This window comes from Pristiophorus japonicus, chromosome 17, assembly GCF_044704955.1.
Source record: "Pristiophorus japonicus isolate sPriJap1 chromosome 17, sPriJap1.hap1, whole genome shotgun sequence".
NCBI classification, from domain to species: domain Eukaryota; kingdom Metazoa; phylum Chordata; class Chondrichthyes; family Pristiophoridae; genus Pristiophorus; species Pristiophorus japonicus.
In genome coordinates, this window is record NC_091993.1 from 1232969 (window position 1) to 1247350 (window position 14382).

The 14382-nt window shown below is 45.0% G+C and overlaps 1 protein-coding gene across 1 annotated transcript in view; it reads left to right on the forward strand.

Annotated features, from left to right (window-relative positions):
- rasef2 (RAS and EF-hand domain containing 2) overlaps positions 1–14057 on the forward strand; it is a 95632-nt gene extending 81575 nt beyond the window's left edge. The window contains exons 15-17 of the mRNA XM_070858293.1: positions 5525–5644; positions 7367–7443; positions 13644–14057. Of these exons, the coding sequence (XP_070714394.1) occupies positions 5525–5644; positions 7367–7443; positions 13644–13746 (300 nt within the window). The 3' untranslated portion in view covers positions 13747–14057. The remainder of the gene's footprint in view (positions 1–5524; positions 5645–7366; positions 7444–13643) is intronic.
- Positions 14058–14382: the final 325 nt, after the last annotated feature.

A 14382-nucleotide genomic window follows, 5' to 3' on the forward strand; every position in this document is an offset into this window, starting at 1 on the left:
TGACTTGGACCTATCCTGTCACTGCTTTCCAAATGCGCTGCTATTTCATCTTTAATAATTGATTCCAACATTTTCCCCACTACTGATGTCAGGCTAACCGGTCTATAATTACCCGTTTTCTCTCTCCCTCCTTTCTTAAAAAGTGGTGTAATATTAGCTACCCTCCAGTCCATAGGAACTGATCCTGAGTCGATAGACTGTTAGAAAATGATCACCAATGCATCCACTATTTCTAGGGCCACTTCCTTAAGTACTCTGGGATGCAGACTATCAGACTCCGGGGATTTATCGGCCTTCAATCCCATCAATTTCCCTAACACAATTTCACGCCTAATAAGGATTTTCTTCAGTTCCTCCTTCTCACTAGACCCTCGGTCCCCTAGTATTTCCGGAAGGTTATTTGTGTCTTCCTTCACGAAGACAGAACCAAAGTATTTGTTCAACTGGTCTGCCATTTCTTTGTTCCCCATTTATAAATTCACCTGAATCTGACTGCAAGGGACCTACGTTTGTCTTCGCTAATCTTTTTCTCTTCACATATCTATAGAAGCTTTTGCAGTCGGTTTTTATGTTCCCAGCAAGCTTCCTTTCATACTCTATTTTCCCCCTCCGAATTAAACCCTCTGCTGAATTCTAAATTTCTCCCAGTCCTCAGGTTTGCTGCTTTTTCTGGCCAATTTATATGTCTCTTCCTTGGATCTAACACTATCCTTAATTGCTACAGTTGAGCCACCTTCATCTTTTTATTTTTACTCCAGACAAGGATGTACAATTGTTGACGTTCATCCATGTGATCTTTAAATGTTTGCCATTGCCTATCCACCTTCAACCCTTTAAGTATCATTTGCCAATCTATTCTAGCCAATTCATGTCTCATACCATCAAAGTTACCTTTCCTTAAGTTCAGGACCCTAGTCTCTGAATTAACTGTGTCACTCTCCATCTTCATAAAGAATTCTACCATATTATGGTCACTCTTCCCCAAAGGGCCTCGCGCAACAAGATTGCTAATTAGTCCTTTCTCATTACACATCACCCAGTCTAGGATGGCCAGCCCTCTATTTGGTTCCTCAACATATTGGTAGAGAAAACCATCCCTAATACACTCCATGAAATCCTCCTCCACCGTATTGCTACCAGTTTGGTTAGCCCAATCTATATGTAGATTAAAGTCGCCCAAGATAACTGCTTACCTTTATTGCACGCATCCCTAATTTCTTGTTTGATGCTGTCCCCAACCTCACTACTACTGTTTGGTGGTCTGTACACAACTCCCACCAGCGTTTTCTGCCCTTTTGGTGTTCCGCAGTTCTACCCATACAGATTCCACATCATCCAAGCCAATGTCCTTCCTTACTATTGCGTTAATTTCCTCTTTAACCAGCAACGCCACCCCGCCTCCTTTTCCTCTCTGTCTATCCTTCCTGAATGTTGAATACCCCTAGATGTTGAGTTTCCAGCCTTGGTCGCCCTGGAGCCATGTCTCTGTGATGCCAATTATATATTCCTTAATTGCTGCCTGTTCAGTTAATTCGTCCACCTTATTATGAATACTTCTCGCATTGAGGCACAGAGCCTTCAGACTTGTCTTTTTAACACACCTTGCCCCTTTAGAATTTTTCTGTAATGTGGCCCTTTTTGATTTTTGCCTTAGGTTTCTCTCCCCTCCACTTTTACTTTTCTTCTTTCTATCTTTTGCTTCTGCCCCCATTCTACTTCCCTCTGTCTCCCTGCATAGGTTCCCATCCCCCTGTCATATTAGTTTAACCCCTCCCCAACAGCACTAGCAAACACTCCCCCTAGGACATTGGTTCCGGTCCTGCCCAGGTGCAGACCGTCTGGTTTGTACTGGTCCCACCTCCCCCAGAACTGGTTCCAATGCCCCAGGAATTTGAATCCCTCCCTTCTGCACCACTCCTCAAGCCACGTATTCATTGAGCTATCCTGCGATTCCTACTCTGACTAGCATGTGGCACTGATAGCAATCTTGAGATTACTATCTTTGAGATCCTACTTTTTAATTTAACTTCTAGCTCCTTAAATTCAGTTTGTAGGACCTCACCTGTTTTTTTACCTATATCGTTGGTAGGTATATGCACCACGACAACTGGCTGTTCACGAAAGACGGCAGTACCGCCAGTGCAGCACTGCGGTGTCAGATTACATTTTGTGCTCAAGTCTCTGGAGTGAGGCTTGAACCACAACCTTCTGACTCCGAGGCGAGAGTTGTTACTGCTAGGCCAAGCCTGACAGCTACATTTATTGGATTGTCTGTTTGTGGCACCTTACTGTTCATTAATTGGTTGCCAAGTTCGGCGACATAACAACAGTAATCCATTGGATGTGAAGCGTTTTAGAATGTTCTGAGGATGTAAAAAGCAGCATGTAAAATTTGCCGTCTGTTCCTTGGTCTGTATGTTGATGTGTGGGGCACTGCACTCGTGTCCAGATCAGTCTGGTGAGCTGGTGCTACTTGCCCTAAAGATGTCATTGCCAGTACTGGAAGACAACTTACTCAGCCCTAAGCATAACAAAATGATTATAAATCTGTTCTTTCTAAACTAGAAATAGAAATTTACAGCGCAGGAGGCCGCCATTTCGGCCCATCATGTCCGTGCCGGCCGACAAAGAGCCGCACGGCCCTCGGACAGCAGCCCTAAAGGTTACATATAAACCCATGAACAATGACGGAAAGGCAAAGAGCACTCAGCCCAACCAGTCTGTCCCACACAACTGCGACACCCCTTACACAAACATTCTATACTCCACCCCAACTGGAGCCATGTGATCTCCTGGGAGAGGCAAAAACCAGATTTAAAAACCCAGGCCAATTTAGGGGGGAAAAAAAATCTGGGAAAATTCCTCTCCAACCCATCCAGGCGATTGAAACTAGTCCAGGAGATCACCCTGGCCGTATTCGATTCCCTGCAGTACTTACATATATCTGCGCCGGCAAACAAGAGGTTATCCAGTCTAATCCCAATTACCAGCTCTAGGTCTGTAACCCTGCAGGTTACTGCACTTTAAGGGCCCATCCAAGCACCTCTTAAAAGTGGTGAGGGTTTCTGCATCCACCACTCTTCCAGGCAGCGAGTTCCAGATCCCCACAACCCTCTGTGTAAAGAAGCCCCCCTTCAAATCTCCTTAAACATCCACCAACCACAGTAAAAACTATGCCCCCTCGTAGTAGACCCCTCCACCGATGGAAATAGGCCCTTACTATCCACTATGTCCAGGCCCCTCAATATTTTGTACGCCTCAACGAGGTCTCCTCTCAACCTCCTCTGTTCCAATGAGAACAACTCCAGCCTATCCAACCTGCCCTCATAACTAAGATTCTCCATTCCAGGCAGCATCATAGTAATTCTTCTCTGCACCCTCTCTAGCATATGAAAGCATGGGCCTTATGCTTAACATGCATAAAACAAAGGTCCTCCACCAGCCTGTCCCCGCCGCACAGCACTGTCCTCCAATCATCAAGATTCACGGTGCGGCCCTGGACAACGTGGACCATTTCCCATACCTCGGGAGCCTCTTATCAACAAAGGCAGACATTGATGCGGAGATTCAACATCGCCTCCAGTGCGCCAGTGCAGCCTTCGGCTGCCTGAGGAAAATCCCTGTTGGAAAAGACCAGGCCCTCAAATCTACCACCATGCTCATTATCTACAGGGCTGTAGTAATACCCGCCCTCCTGTATGGATCAGAAGCATAGACGATGTATCGAAGGCACCTCAAGTCGCTGGAGATATATCACCAACGATGTCTCCGCAAGATCCTGTAAATTCCCTAGGAAGACAGGCGCACCAACATCAGTGTCCTCGACCAGGCTAACATCCCCAGTATTGAAGCACTGACCACACTCGATCAACTTCGCTGGGCAGGCCACATAGTTCGCATGCCAGATACGAGACTCCCTAAGCAAATGCTTTATGCGGAGCTCCTTCATGGTAAATGAGCCAAAGGTGGGCAGCGGAAGCGTTACAAGGACACCCTTAATGCCTCGCTGATAAAGTGCGACATCACCACTGACACCTGGGAGTCCCTGGCCGCAGACTGCCCGAGGTGGAGAAAGAGCGTGAAGAGGTCAAGTGCAGACAGCAGAAGGAGCACGTGGGAAACCAGCCCCACCCACCCCTTTCCTCAACGAATGTCTGCCCCACCTGTAACAGGGTCTGTGGCTCTCATATTGGACGGTTCAGCCACCAAAGAACTCACTTTTGGAGTGGAAGCAAGTCTCCCTCAATTGCGAGGGACTACCTATGATTGCAATCACCTCCTTCCTATAATACAGTGACCAGAACTGCATGCAGTACTCCAGCTGTGGCCTAACCAAAGTATTATACAATTTAAGCATAACCTCCCTGCTCTTATATTCTATGCCTCAGCCAATAAAGGCAAGCATTCCGTATGCCTTCTTAACCAACTTATCCACCTGGCCTACTTTCAGGGATCTGTGGACAAGCACTCCAAGGTCCCTTTGTTCAGCTACAGTATTAAGTGATCTACCGCTTAATGTATATACCCTTTCCTTATTAACCCTCCCCAAGTGCATTACCTCACACTTCTCTGAATTAAATTCCATTTGCCACTGCTCTGCCCACCTGACCAGTAGATTGATATCCTCCTGCAGCCCATGATTTTCCTCTTCATTATCAACCACACAGCCAATTTTAGTGTCATCTGCAAACTTCTTAATCATACTCCCTTTATTCAAATCTAAATTGTTGATATAATACCACAAGAAGCAAGTACTGAGCCCTGCGGAACCTGACTGGAAACATCGTTCCAGTCACAAAAACATCCATCAACCATTACCCTTTGCTTCCTACCTCTAAGCCAATTTTGGATCCAACTTGCCATGTTGCCCTGGATCCCATGGGCTTTAACCTTAGTGACCAGTCTACCATGTGGGACCTTATCAAAAGCTTTGCTGAAGTTCATATATACTACATCATACGCACAACCCTCATCGACCCTCTTGGTTACCTCCTCAAAAAATTCTTCCCCAATAGTTTTATATCCACAGTGAAACCTGTATAAACAGAGACATATTGAGACCCCCAAATAACTTGCATGGTAAAATATACAAGCGGCACTCTGAAATGCACTGCAAATTACGAACTGCAAACAGCCTTCAATGCAACAAGCCCTTTTACAACTTAAAACCGGGGACACGCAGGTCAGCGCGAGGAGGCAGCGGGTTTTGTGAAAGAAACGGCTTTGTGGCATGGCGCTCTCTTTACCCAGCATTCATAGCGACAGAGAAACCGCTCTATCTCCGGGATTGAATGCTTGCATGGTTCAGTCCCAGGGATGGAGCGGTTTCTCTGCCGCTAGGGATCCTGGGTAAAGAACGCCCCATTCTACTGAAAGTTTTACAGTTCATACAATGACCATTTTGAAAATAAGGACACCTGCAAACAAGGTGTCCGTAATTTACAGGTTTCACTGTATACGGTTCGTAAATCAAGATAACCCTTTGTACGGTAAAACGGTGTTGATGAATAATATCTTTTCTCAGAATTCTACCGCTATCCCGACACCAATTATCTTAATTGGGAATAAAATCGATTTAAGAAATGAAATGCCTCAAGCACAGCGTAGCACTGTGCTGACTGCCCATGGAGAAAAACTAGCTATGGTAAGAATATTTTTACACAATATATTGTCTCATTAACACAATTTAGCAACTGGCTTCATTTAAACCCTCCAAACCTAAGGAAAGTGCCATACTATAGAACTATTTTCAGGTTAATTGATTAAAAAAAAATGCAATTCACTTCATATCAACCATAAACATTGTAGCCTGTTGTGTCACAGAGAAGCCCAGCAGTCTGGCACCAGACGTGTGCAACATTCTGAGCTAATCTGCTGCAGTGGTTGTCATGATGCAAATGGTAGGCCACCCTGTGTATGGATCACTACAGAGTAAGGCCCCAAGTTTCCACATGATTTGCACCTGATTTTTTAGGAGCAACTGGTGTAGAACGGAGTATCTTAGAAATCGGAATTCTCCACATTTAGTTTTCTGCAGTTCTAGTCAGGTAGAACAGTTTCACTTTGGAACTGAATTTTTTTTTCAAAAGGGGGCGTGTCCGGCCACTGACGCCTGATTTGAAAGTTTCCACAGTGAAAACGTACTCCAAACTAACTTAGAATGGAGTAAGTGAAGATTTTTGTACGCTTGAAAAAACCTTGTCTACACTTTAAAAAATCAGGCGCAGGTTACAAATTAGGCGTCGGGAACGAGGTGGGGGGGGGGAGGGAAGTCATTAAATTCTACAATCAATCCTTAGTTATACTTATACAAATATTATACAAATAAATCCAACCTGAATAAAAATTTATAAGCAAAGAAAAGATTAAATAAACCATGTTCCTACCTGTGTGAAAGTGCTTCAGGCAGGCCTTTCAGACAGCGGTGTAGCGTCGGTCTCTGTGGCAGGCAGCAAGTAGCCTTCGAGCTGAGCTGCGGTGCTTGAGGCAGGCCTTCATTCCCCACGAAGATGCAGCACCCGGACGGACTTGAGGCCATTCGGCCATGGGATTGCAGCGGCGTCAGTGGCTGGCTGGCAGCTCAGGACACACACAGCTCAGTAAGGTTCGAGGCCATTCGGCCACGCTTTAGGGGCGGCGTCAGTGGCTGGCCGGCAGCCGAAGATACAGCAGCAGCCTTCGAGCTGTGAGGGGGACTGAGGCCATTTGGACAGGGAGAGGCAGCCACATCGACATCTTTATATTTAAATTTGCAGAATGGGTGCACCACATATTATGCAATGGTTTGCTTCCTCATGCAAGAAATTCTTTGTTCTTGGTGGAAGTTGATCCATTGCAAAGTTGAATTGGCACTTTTATTTCTCCAAACACACAGTCCTTAATTTGCAGGCACCGGTTCTACAAGTTTAGCAGTGAAAAGCTGAACTCACTGATTTCAGCAAGTGATTTATTCAGCAGTGCTGCTAAAAGCACTCCCTCACACACAGAAATATCAAGAAAATTAAAATACAAGCCTTTGCAGGGGTCCAAGAAACAAATCTTCACTTTTTCTGCAGCACTTTTAAAAATGGCCGAGTGCCAATGTTTACTTCAGACTGCGCGTGCGCGAACGCTCCAACGCGCACGCGCAGGGTTGCTGGCACCAAGAAGCCTCATTTCAATTGTACCCGCCCCCTCCTACTTACAAAATCGGCGCGAGTGGTAGGCTCCGCCCCGTGTGCCGCGCCAAGCAGACATCGCGCTCCAAGGAGCTCGAGAATACCGCAGTTTTTTTTCGGCGCGAAAAACAGGCGCCCAGCTCTGAGGTGCACCTTTTTCGCCGCGTGTGGAAACTTGGGGCCTAAATCTCTGCTTCATCTTTTTTCAGACTTACAATGCTTTGTTTTGTGAAACAAGTGCAAAGGATGGGACCAATGTGGTGGAGGCTGTCTTGCATTTGGCCAGGTAAGGTCACCGCTAACTCCACAGATCTGAGGTATTTATGTAAGCAGCAACGTTCCAGTGTAACTGCTGTCACGATGGGCCGAATGACCGCCTCCTATGCTGTAAATTTCTATGATTCTATGATTATGTGGATAGAAGAATGCATATAGTTTTTAAAACAAAAGGAAGAGCTTTCATTTTTATATAGTGCCTTACCACTGCCTCTAGACTTCTCAAAGCACTTTACACCTATATGCATTTCTCTGGAGATATAGTCACTCTTTGACAGCCAATTTGTGTACAACAAGGTTCAGCAAGTCAATGAACGAGCAGATAATTTGGTGCTGTTTAAGAGAGGAATGTTAGTCTGCAAATTGGGAGAGTTCTCTGCTCTTCTTTGAATAGTGCTATGTTGATCTCCATGTATTAGCCGTGGCTCAGTGGGTAGAACTCCCGTATCTGAGTCAGAAGGTTGTGGGTTCAGGTCCTGCTCCAGAGACCCGAGCACAAAAATCTAGGCTGACACTCCATTGCGGTGCTGAGAGAATGCTGCACTGTCAGAGGTGCTGTCTTTTGCATGAGACGTTAAACCGAGGCCCTGTCTGCTCCCTCAGGTGGACGTAAAAGATCCCATGGCACTATTTTGAAGAAGAGCAGCGGAGTTATCCCCGGTGTCCTGGCCAATATTTATCCCTCAAACAACATCACTTAAAAAAAAAAACATTATCTCCGGGTTACTACCGGTGCCACGTGCTAATGAGTATAAGAATAGAAGGATAGAGAGGATGAACATGTAGCTGGAAAGTTGGTGAAAGAGAGAGGGCTTCGGTGGCACCGGAGGCTAAGGATAAGGGGTAAGCCATTATTTAGGACTGAGATGAGGAGAAACTTCTTCACTCAGAGAGTTGTTAATCTGTGGAATTCCCTGCCGCAGAGAGTTGTTGATGCCAGTTCATTGGATATATTCAAGAGGGAGTTAGATATGGCCCTTACGGCTAAAGGGATCAAGGGGTATGGAGAGAAAGCAGGAAAGGGCTACTGAGGTGAATGATCAGCCATGATCTTATTGAATGGTGATGCAGGCTCGAAGGGCCGAATGGCCTACTCCTGCACCTATTTTCTATGTTTAAATTCTTGAGGCATTGGGACCGCTTCTGGGGGAGATGGGACCTGTACAAACCGGACGGATTGCACCTCAACAGCGCCAGGACCAATATCCTCGGGGGGAGTTTTGCTAGTGCTGTTGGGGAGTGTTTAAACTAGCTTGGCAAGGGAATGGGAAACTGAGAACAAATTCAAAAGGGAAGGAAGTGATACAGAAATTGGATAGCAAGAATCTAGAAAGCAAATCTGTAAGACAGAGGAAACAGGGCTTAATACGCAGTAAGCAAGGAAGTCTTCCTGTGCTGAATGGTCTATACTTTAATGCAAGGAGTATAGCGAATAAGGCGGATAAGCTAAGAGCACAGGTAGACACTTGGGAGTATGACATTATAGCCATTACAGAAACATGGCTGAAAGAGGGGCAAGTTTGGCAGATCAATATTCCTGGCTATACGATTTTTAGACAAGATAGAGAGTGGGGTGACGGGGTTTGCAGTACTGATTAAAGAAACTATTACAGCGGTGAGGGGGGATGATATATTTGAGGGATCATCAAATAAGGCCATATGGGTCAAATTGAAAAATAAAAAAGGGGCGATCACAGTGCTGGGCGTGTATTATAGACACCCAAATAGTGGGAGGGAGATAGAGGAGCAAGTATGTAAGCAAATTGCTGTGAAGTCTAAAAACCACAGGGTAGTAATAGTAGGAGATTTTAACTATCTAAATAATGTTTGAACCAAATTTAGTGTGAAAGGTATAGAGGGTGCGAAATTCTTGAAATGCATTCGAGAACTTTTTTTTAGTCAGTGTGTAGCATCATCATAGGCAGTCCCTTGGAATCGAGAAAGACTTGCTTCCAATCTTAACATGAGTTCTTCGATACGAGAATCACAGTCTCTGTCACAGGTGGGACAGATAGTCGTTGAGGGAAGGGACTGGTTTGCCGCACGCTCTTTGTGCAGCCTGTGTTTGTTTTCTGCATGTTCTCAGCGACGAGACTCTAGGAGCTCAGTGCCCTCCCGGATGCACTCCCTCCACTTAAGACGGTCTTTGGCCAAGGACTCCCAGGTGTCAGTGGGGGATGTTGCACTTTATCAGGGAGGCTTTGAGGGTGTCCTTGTAACGTTTCCTCTGCCCACCTTTGGCTCGTTTGCCGTGAAGGAGTTCAGAGTAGAGCACTTGCTTTGGGAGTCTCGTGTCTGGCATGCGAACTATGTGGCCTGCCCAGCGGAGCTGATCAAGTGTGGTCGGTGCTTCAATGCTGGGGATGTTGGCCTGGTCGAGAACGCTAATGTTGGTGCGTCCAACACGAGAGGGGGCGGTCTTGGATTTAGTTTTGGGGCATGAAGCTGGGCAGTTTGAAGGGTATTAGTGGGCGAGCACTTGGGTGCCAGTGACCATAATTCAGTCAGATTCAAGTTGGTTATGGATAAGGACAAGAATAGGCCTGGAATAAAAGTTCCGAATTGGGGAAAAGCTAATTGTGCTAAGTTAAGGAGTGATTTGGCTACAGTGGGCTGGAAACAGCTACTTGTGGGTAAATCAGTGTCGGAACAGTGGGAGGCATTCAAGGAGGAGATCCGGAAGGCTCAGGCCAAACATGTGCCCTTAAAGAAAAAGGCTGGGAAAAATAATTCTAGAGCCCCCTGGATGTCTAGGGATTTACAGGGGAGGATCAAGAAAAAAGGGGACGCTTATGTCATATACCAACGGCTAAATACTTTCGAATCTTTAGAGGAATGTAGAAAATTAAGAGGCAAAATTAAAAAGGATATTGGGAATGCTGAGAGAGAACATGAGAAATTCTTGGCCAGTAAAATTAAGGAAAACCCCGAAGATGTTCTATAAATATATCAAGTGTAAGAGGGTAACTAAGGAAAGGGTAGGGCCTATTAGAGACCATGAAGGTAATCTTTGTGTGGAGGCGGATGATGTTGGTAGGGTTCTTAACAAATACTTTGCATCTATTTTCACAAAGGAAAGGGGTAATGCAGATACTGCTATCGAGGAGGAGTGAGATACTCTGGATGAAATAAATATAGTGAGAGGAACTATTAAGGGGTTTAGTAGCTTTGAAAATAGTTAAATCCCCAGGACCAGATTAAATGCATCCCAGGCTGTTGAGCAAAGTAAAAGAGGAAATAGCAGAGGCCTTGACCATCATTTTCCAGTCCTCTTTGGATCTGGCATGGTGCTGGAGGATTGGAGGACTGCTAATGTAGTACCCTTGTTTAAGAAGGGAGAAAGGGATAAGTCGAGTAATTACAGGCCTGTCAGCCTAACCTCAGTGGTGGGAAAATTATTGGAAAAAATCCTGAAAGACAGGATAAATCTGCATTTGGAAAGGCAAGGATTAATTAGGGACAGTCAACACAGATTTGTTAAGGGAAATCGTGTTTGACTAACCTGATTGAATTTTTTGAGGAGGAAACCAAGAGGGTAGATGAGGGTAGTGCATACGATGTAGTATATATGGACTTTAGCAAGGCTTTTGATAAGGTATCACATGGTAGACTGGTCATGAAGGTTAAAGCCCATGGGATCCAGGGCAAAGTGGCAAGTTGGATCCAAAATTGGCTTGGAGGTAGGAAGCAAAGGGCAATGGTTGATGTTTTTGTGACTGGAAGGATGTTTCCAGTCGGATTCCGCAGGGCTCAGTACTGGGTCCTTTGCTTTTTGTGGTATATATCAACGATTTGCATTTGAATATAGGGAGTATGATTAAGAAGTTTGCAGACGACACTAAAATTGGCTGTGTGGTTGATAATGAAGAGGAAAGTCATGGGCTGCAGGAGGATATCAATCTACTGGTCAGGTGGGTAGAGCAGTGGCAAATGGAATTTAATTCAGTGAAGTGTGAGGTGATGCACTTTGGGAGAGCTATTAAGGAAAGGGTATACACATTAAGTGGTAGGATGAATAAAGGAACCTTGGAGTGCTTGTCCACAGATCCCTGAAAGTAGCTGGCCAGGTGGATAAGGTGGTTAAGAAGGCATACGGAATGCTTGCCTTTATTGGCCAAGGCATAGAATATAAGAGCAGGAAAGTTATGCTTAAATTTTATAATACTTTGGTTAAGCCACAGCTGGAGTACTGCGTGCAGTTCTGGTCGCCCTATTATAGGAAGGACGTGATTGCACTAGAGAGGGTGCAGAGGAGATTTACTAGGATGCTGCTTGGAATGGAGAATCTTAGTTATGAGGACAGATTGGATAGGCTGGGTTTGTTCTCATTGGGGCAGAGGAGGTTGAGACACCTCATCGAGGTGTACAAAATATTGAGGGGCCTGGACATAGTGGATAGTAAGGGTCTATGTCTATTATGAGGGGACATAGTTTTAAGATGGTTGGTGGAAGATTTGGAGGGGATTTGAGGGGGAGGCTTCTTACGTAGAGGGTTGTGGGGATCTGGAACTCGCTGCCTGGAAGAGTGGTGGATGCAGAAACCCTCACCACCTTTGAGAGGTACTGAGCTCTGCGGAACCTGCAGGGTTACAGACCTAGAGCTGGTAGTTGGGATTAGACTGCATGACCTTTCGTTGGACAGCACAGATATAATGGTAAGTACTGCAGGGAATAGAATACGGCCAGGGTGATGTGAACTGGACTAATTTCGATCGCCTGGAAGGGTTGGAGAGGAATTTTCCCAGATTTTTTCTCCCTAAATTGACCTGGGTTTTGCCTCTCCCAGGAGATCACATGGCTCCGGTTGGGGTGGAGTGTAGAATGTTTTAGTATAAGGGGTGTCGCAGTTGTGGTGAGGTGGATTGGTTGGGCTGGGTGCTCTTTGCCTTTCCGTCATTGTTCATAGGTTTATATGTAACCTTCAGGGCTGCTGAATTGCCTCCTTCTGTGCTGTAAATTTCTATGTTTCTATTATCTGGTCATTATCAGTGCTGTTTGTGGAACCTTGCTGTGCACAAATTGGCTGCTGCATTTCCTACATTATTACAACAGTGACTACAGCCAATGAAGTAATTTTGAAGTGTAAAGTGCTTCGGGACGTCTGGTGTTCGTGAAAGGTGCTATATAAATGCATTTCTTTCGTTCTTTCCATGCGTTTCTGCATTGAGAAGATGCACTCTGTGTCTGTGTCGGGGCTATGTTTATGCACTGGGACATGTATTCACAACCACTTTCCTGGAAGGAAGTGCAGAAAATAAAGAAATGATGAAATTGCACCATGGTAAAGGTTTCGAAATGGAAGTATATGTTGAGCAGGTGTCTCTGGGGTATAGACCCGCTGGCACTAATCTACTTTGTCCAAGAAGCCACTATTCAAGAGTGAGCTGTGCTGGTCTATGTTGCCAAGTTAACTGACTGGGGAGGAGGTGGAGCATTCCGGCTGAGTATTCTCCTGTTTTTGTGTGATGTCGGTAATCGCTGGATAGCATCCAGGAACGGGAATCCTGAATGTTTCTCACTCAGCCACTAATTAGGAGGAGTGAGATACGGAGGAAGTTACTGCAATCTGGACAGTGATTCTTCCCCCATATCCTGAGAATTTTTACTAGGGCCCCATGTGAGCCAGGTGGCTTCTGTTAACACTGCGAGTCTGGGCACTTCCCCAGAGAGAAGGCAAATCCCCAAACAAATTGCACAGACTGCTGCCAGTGTTGTACATCCTTCCAGGGGGCAATGTCTGAAATTTGAATCCAGGCCTTGTTGCCAAACTAAAATAGCTGAGGTGAAGAATCTGTCTCGGGCCAACAGGAATGAGAGCATAATGGACCCTGGCATGTCTCACACCAATAAGACGTACCCAGTTACAAGTATTCCCTGTTGAAGTGCTAACTCAGTCGTAACAAGTAACTGCCTGAAAGGTGGTAGAGGCAGAAACCCTCACCACATTTTAAAAAGTACTTGGATGTGCACCTGAAGTGCCGTGACCTGCAGGGTTACGGACCGAGAGCTGGAAAGTGGGATTAGGCTGGATAGCCTCTTGTTGGCCGGCACGGACACGATGAGCTGAAATGGCCTCCTTCCGTGCTGTAAACTTCTATGATTCTATGAACAAGGAATCTTACCTCACTGGGGTGCATTACAGGATTTAAGCTGCACTTGTCTGCCACCGTTTGTGTTACATAATTTGTCTTCATTTCTGACTTTATACAGAGAAGCCAAAAAGAATGCAAGCCTCCGGGACAGTGTTGAACCAGTGACTAAACTCACAGCAGCAGATGGGAAAAAATTGTTGAGCAACTGCTGCAAAGCGTAGAACTAATACTTGATGGATTGCAGTCTTTCACTGACCTCTATTAAGCCATAGATTATTAATGGGATCTGTGATGTTAGTTCACAATATGCTGCCGCAGATTTTTTTTTGCAAACTTTTACTCTCATTTGAGAGCATCTCCATTTTATGGCCAATATATATTTGGCAGATACTATGTATATTTTTATATGAGGGTATATAGGTTTAGATGTACATACTTGAGCAGAGGAACACTTGTTGCCTATTCTATTTTGTGATGGTCTTGTATTAATGTAAAGCCTGACACTTTAAAAAGACATGCAAGGAATGTAAAAAGTATAATAAACTAGTTTTGTAAAATGAAGACATTTTCTTTTGGAAATGACATCTGTTCAGTAAAAGCTGTCCAGTTAGAAACTGAAATTAAACTGGTTGATTACAATAAATCTGAATTTCATATTGAAATCATTTTTCAAACTGTTCCCCGTTCTCCCACCGCCGCCAAACTAGACTGATGAACACACTACCAGTATCTGCACGGAATTCTTTGACAATCTAGATTACCAAAATCTAACTGCCCTATATTTTGCTGATTTGGTCAGGAGTGATGTACGGTAATCGCACACAATAGCATTCGTGGATTGTGATTCGATTAAATTG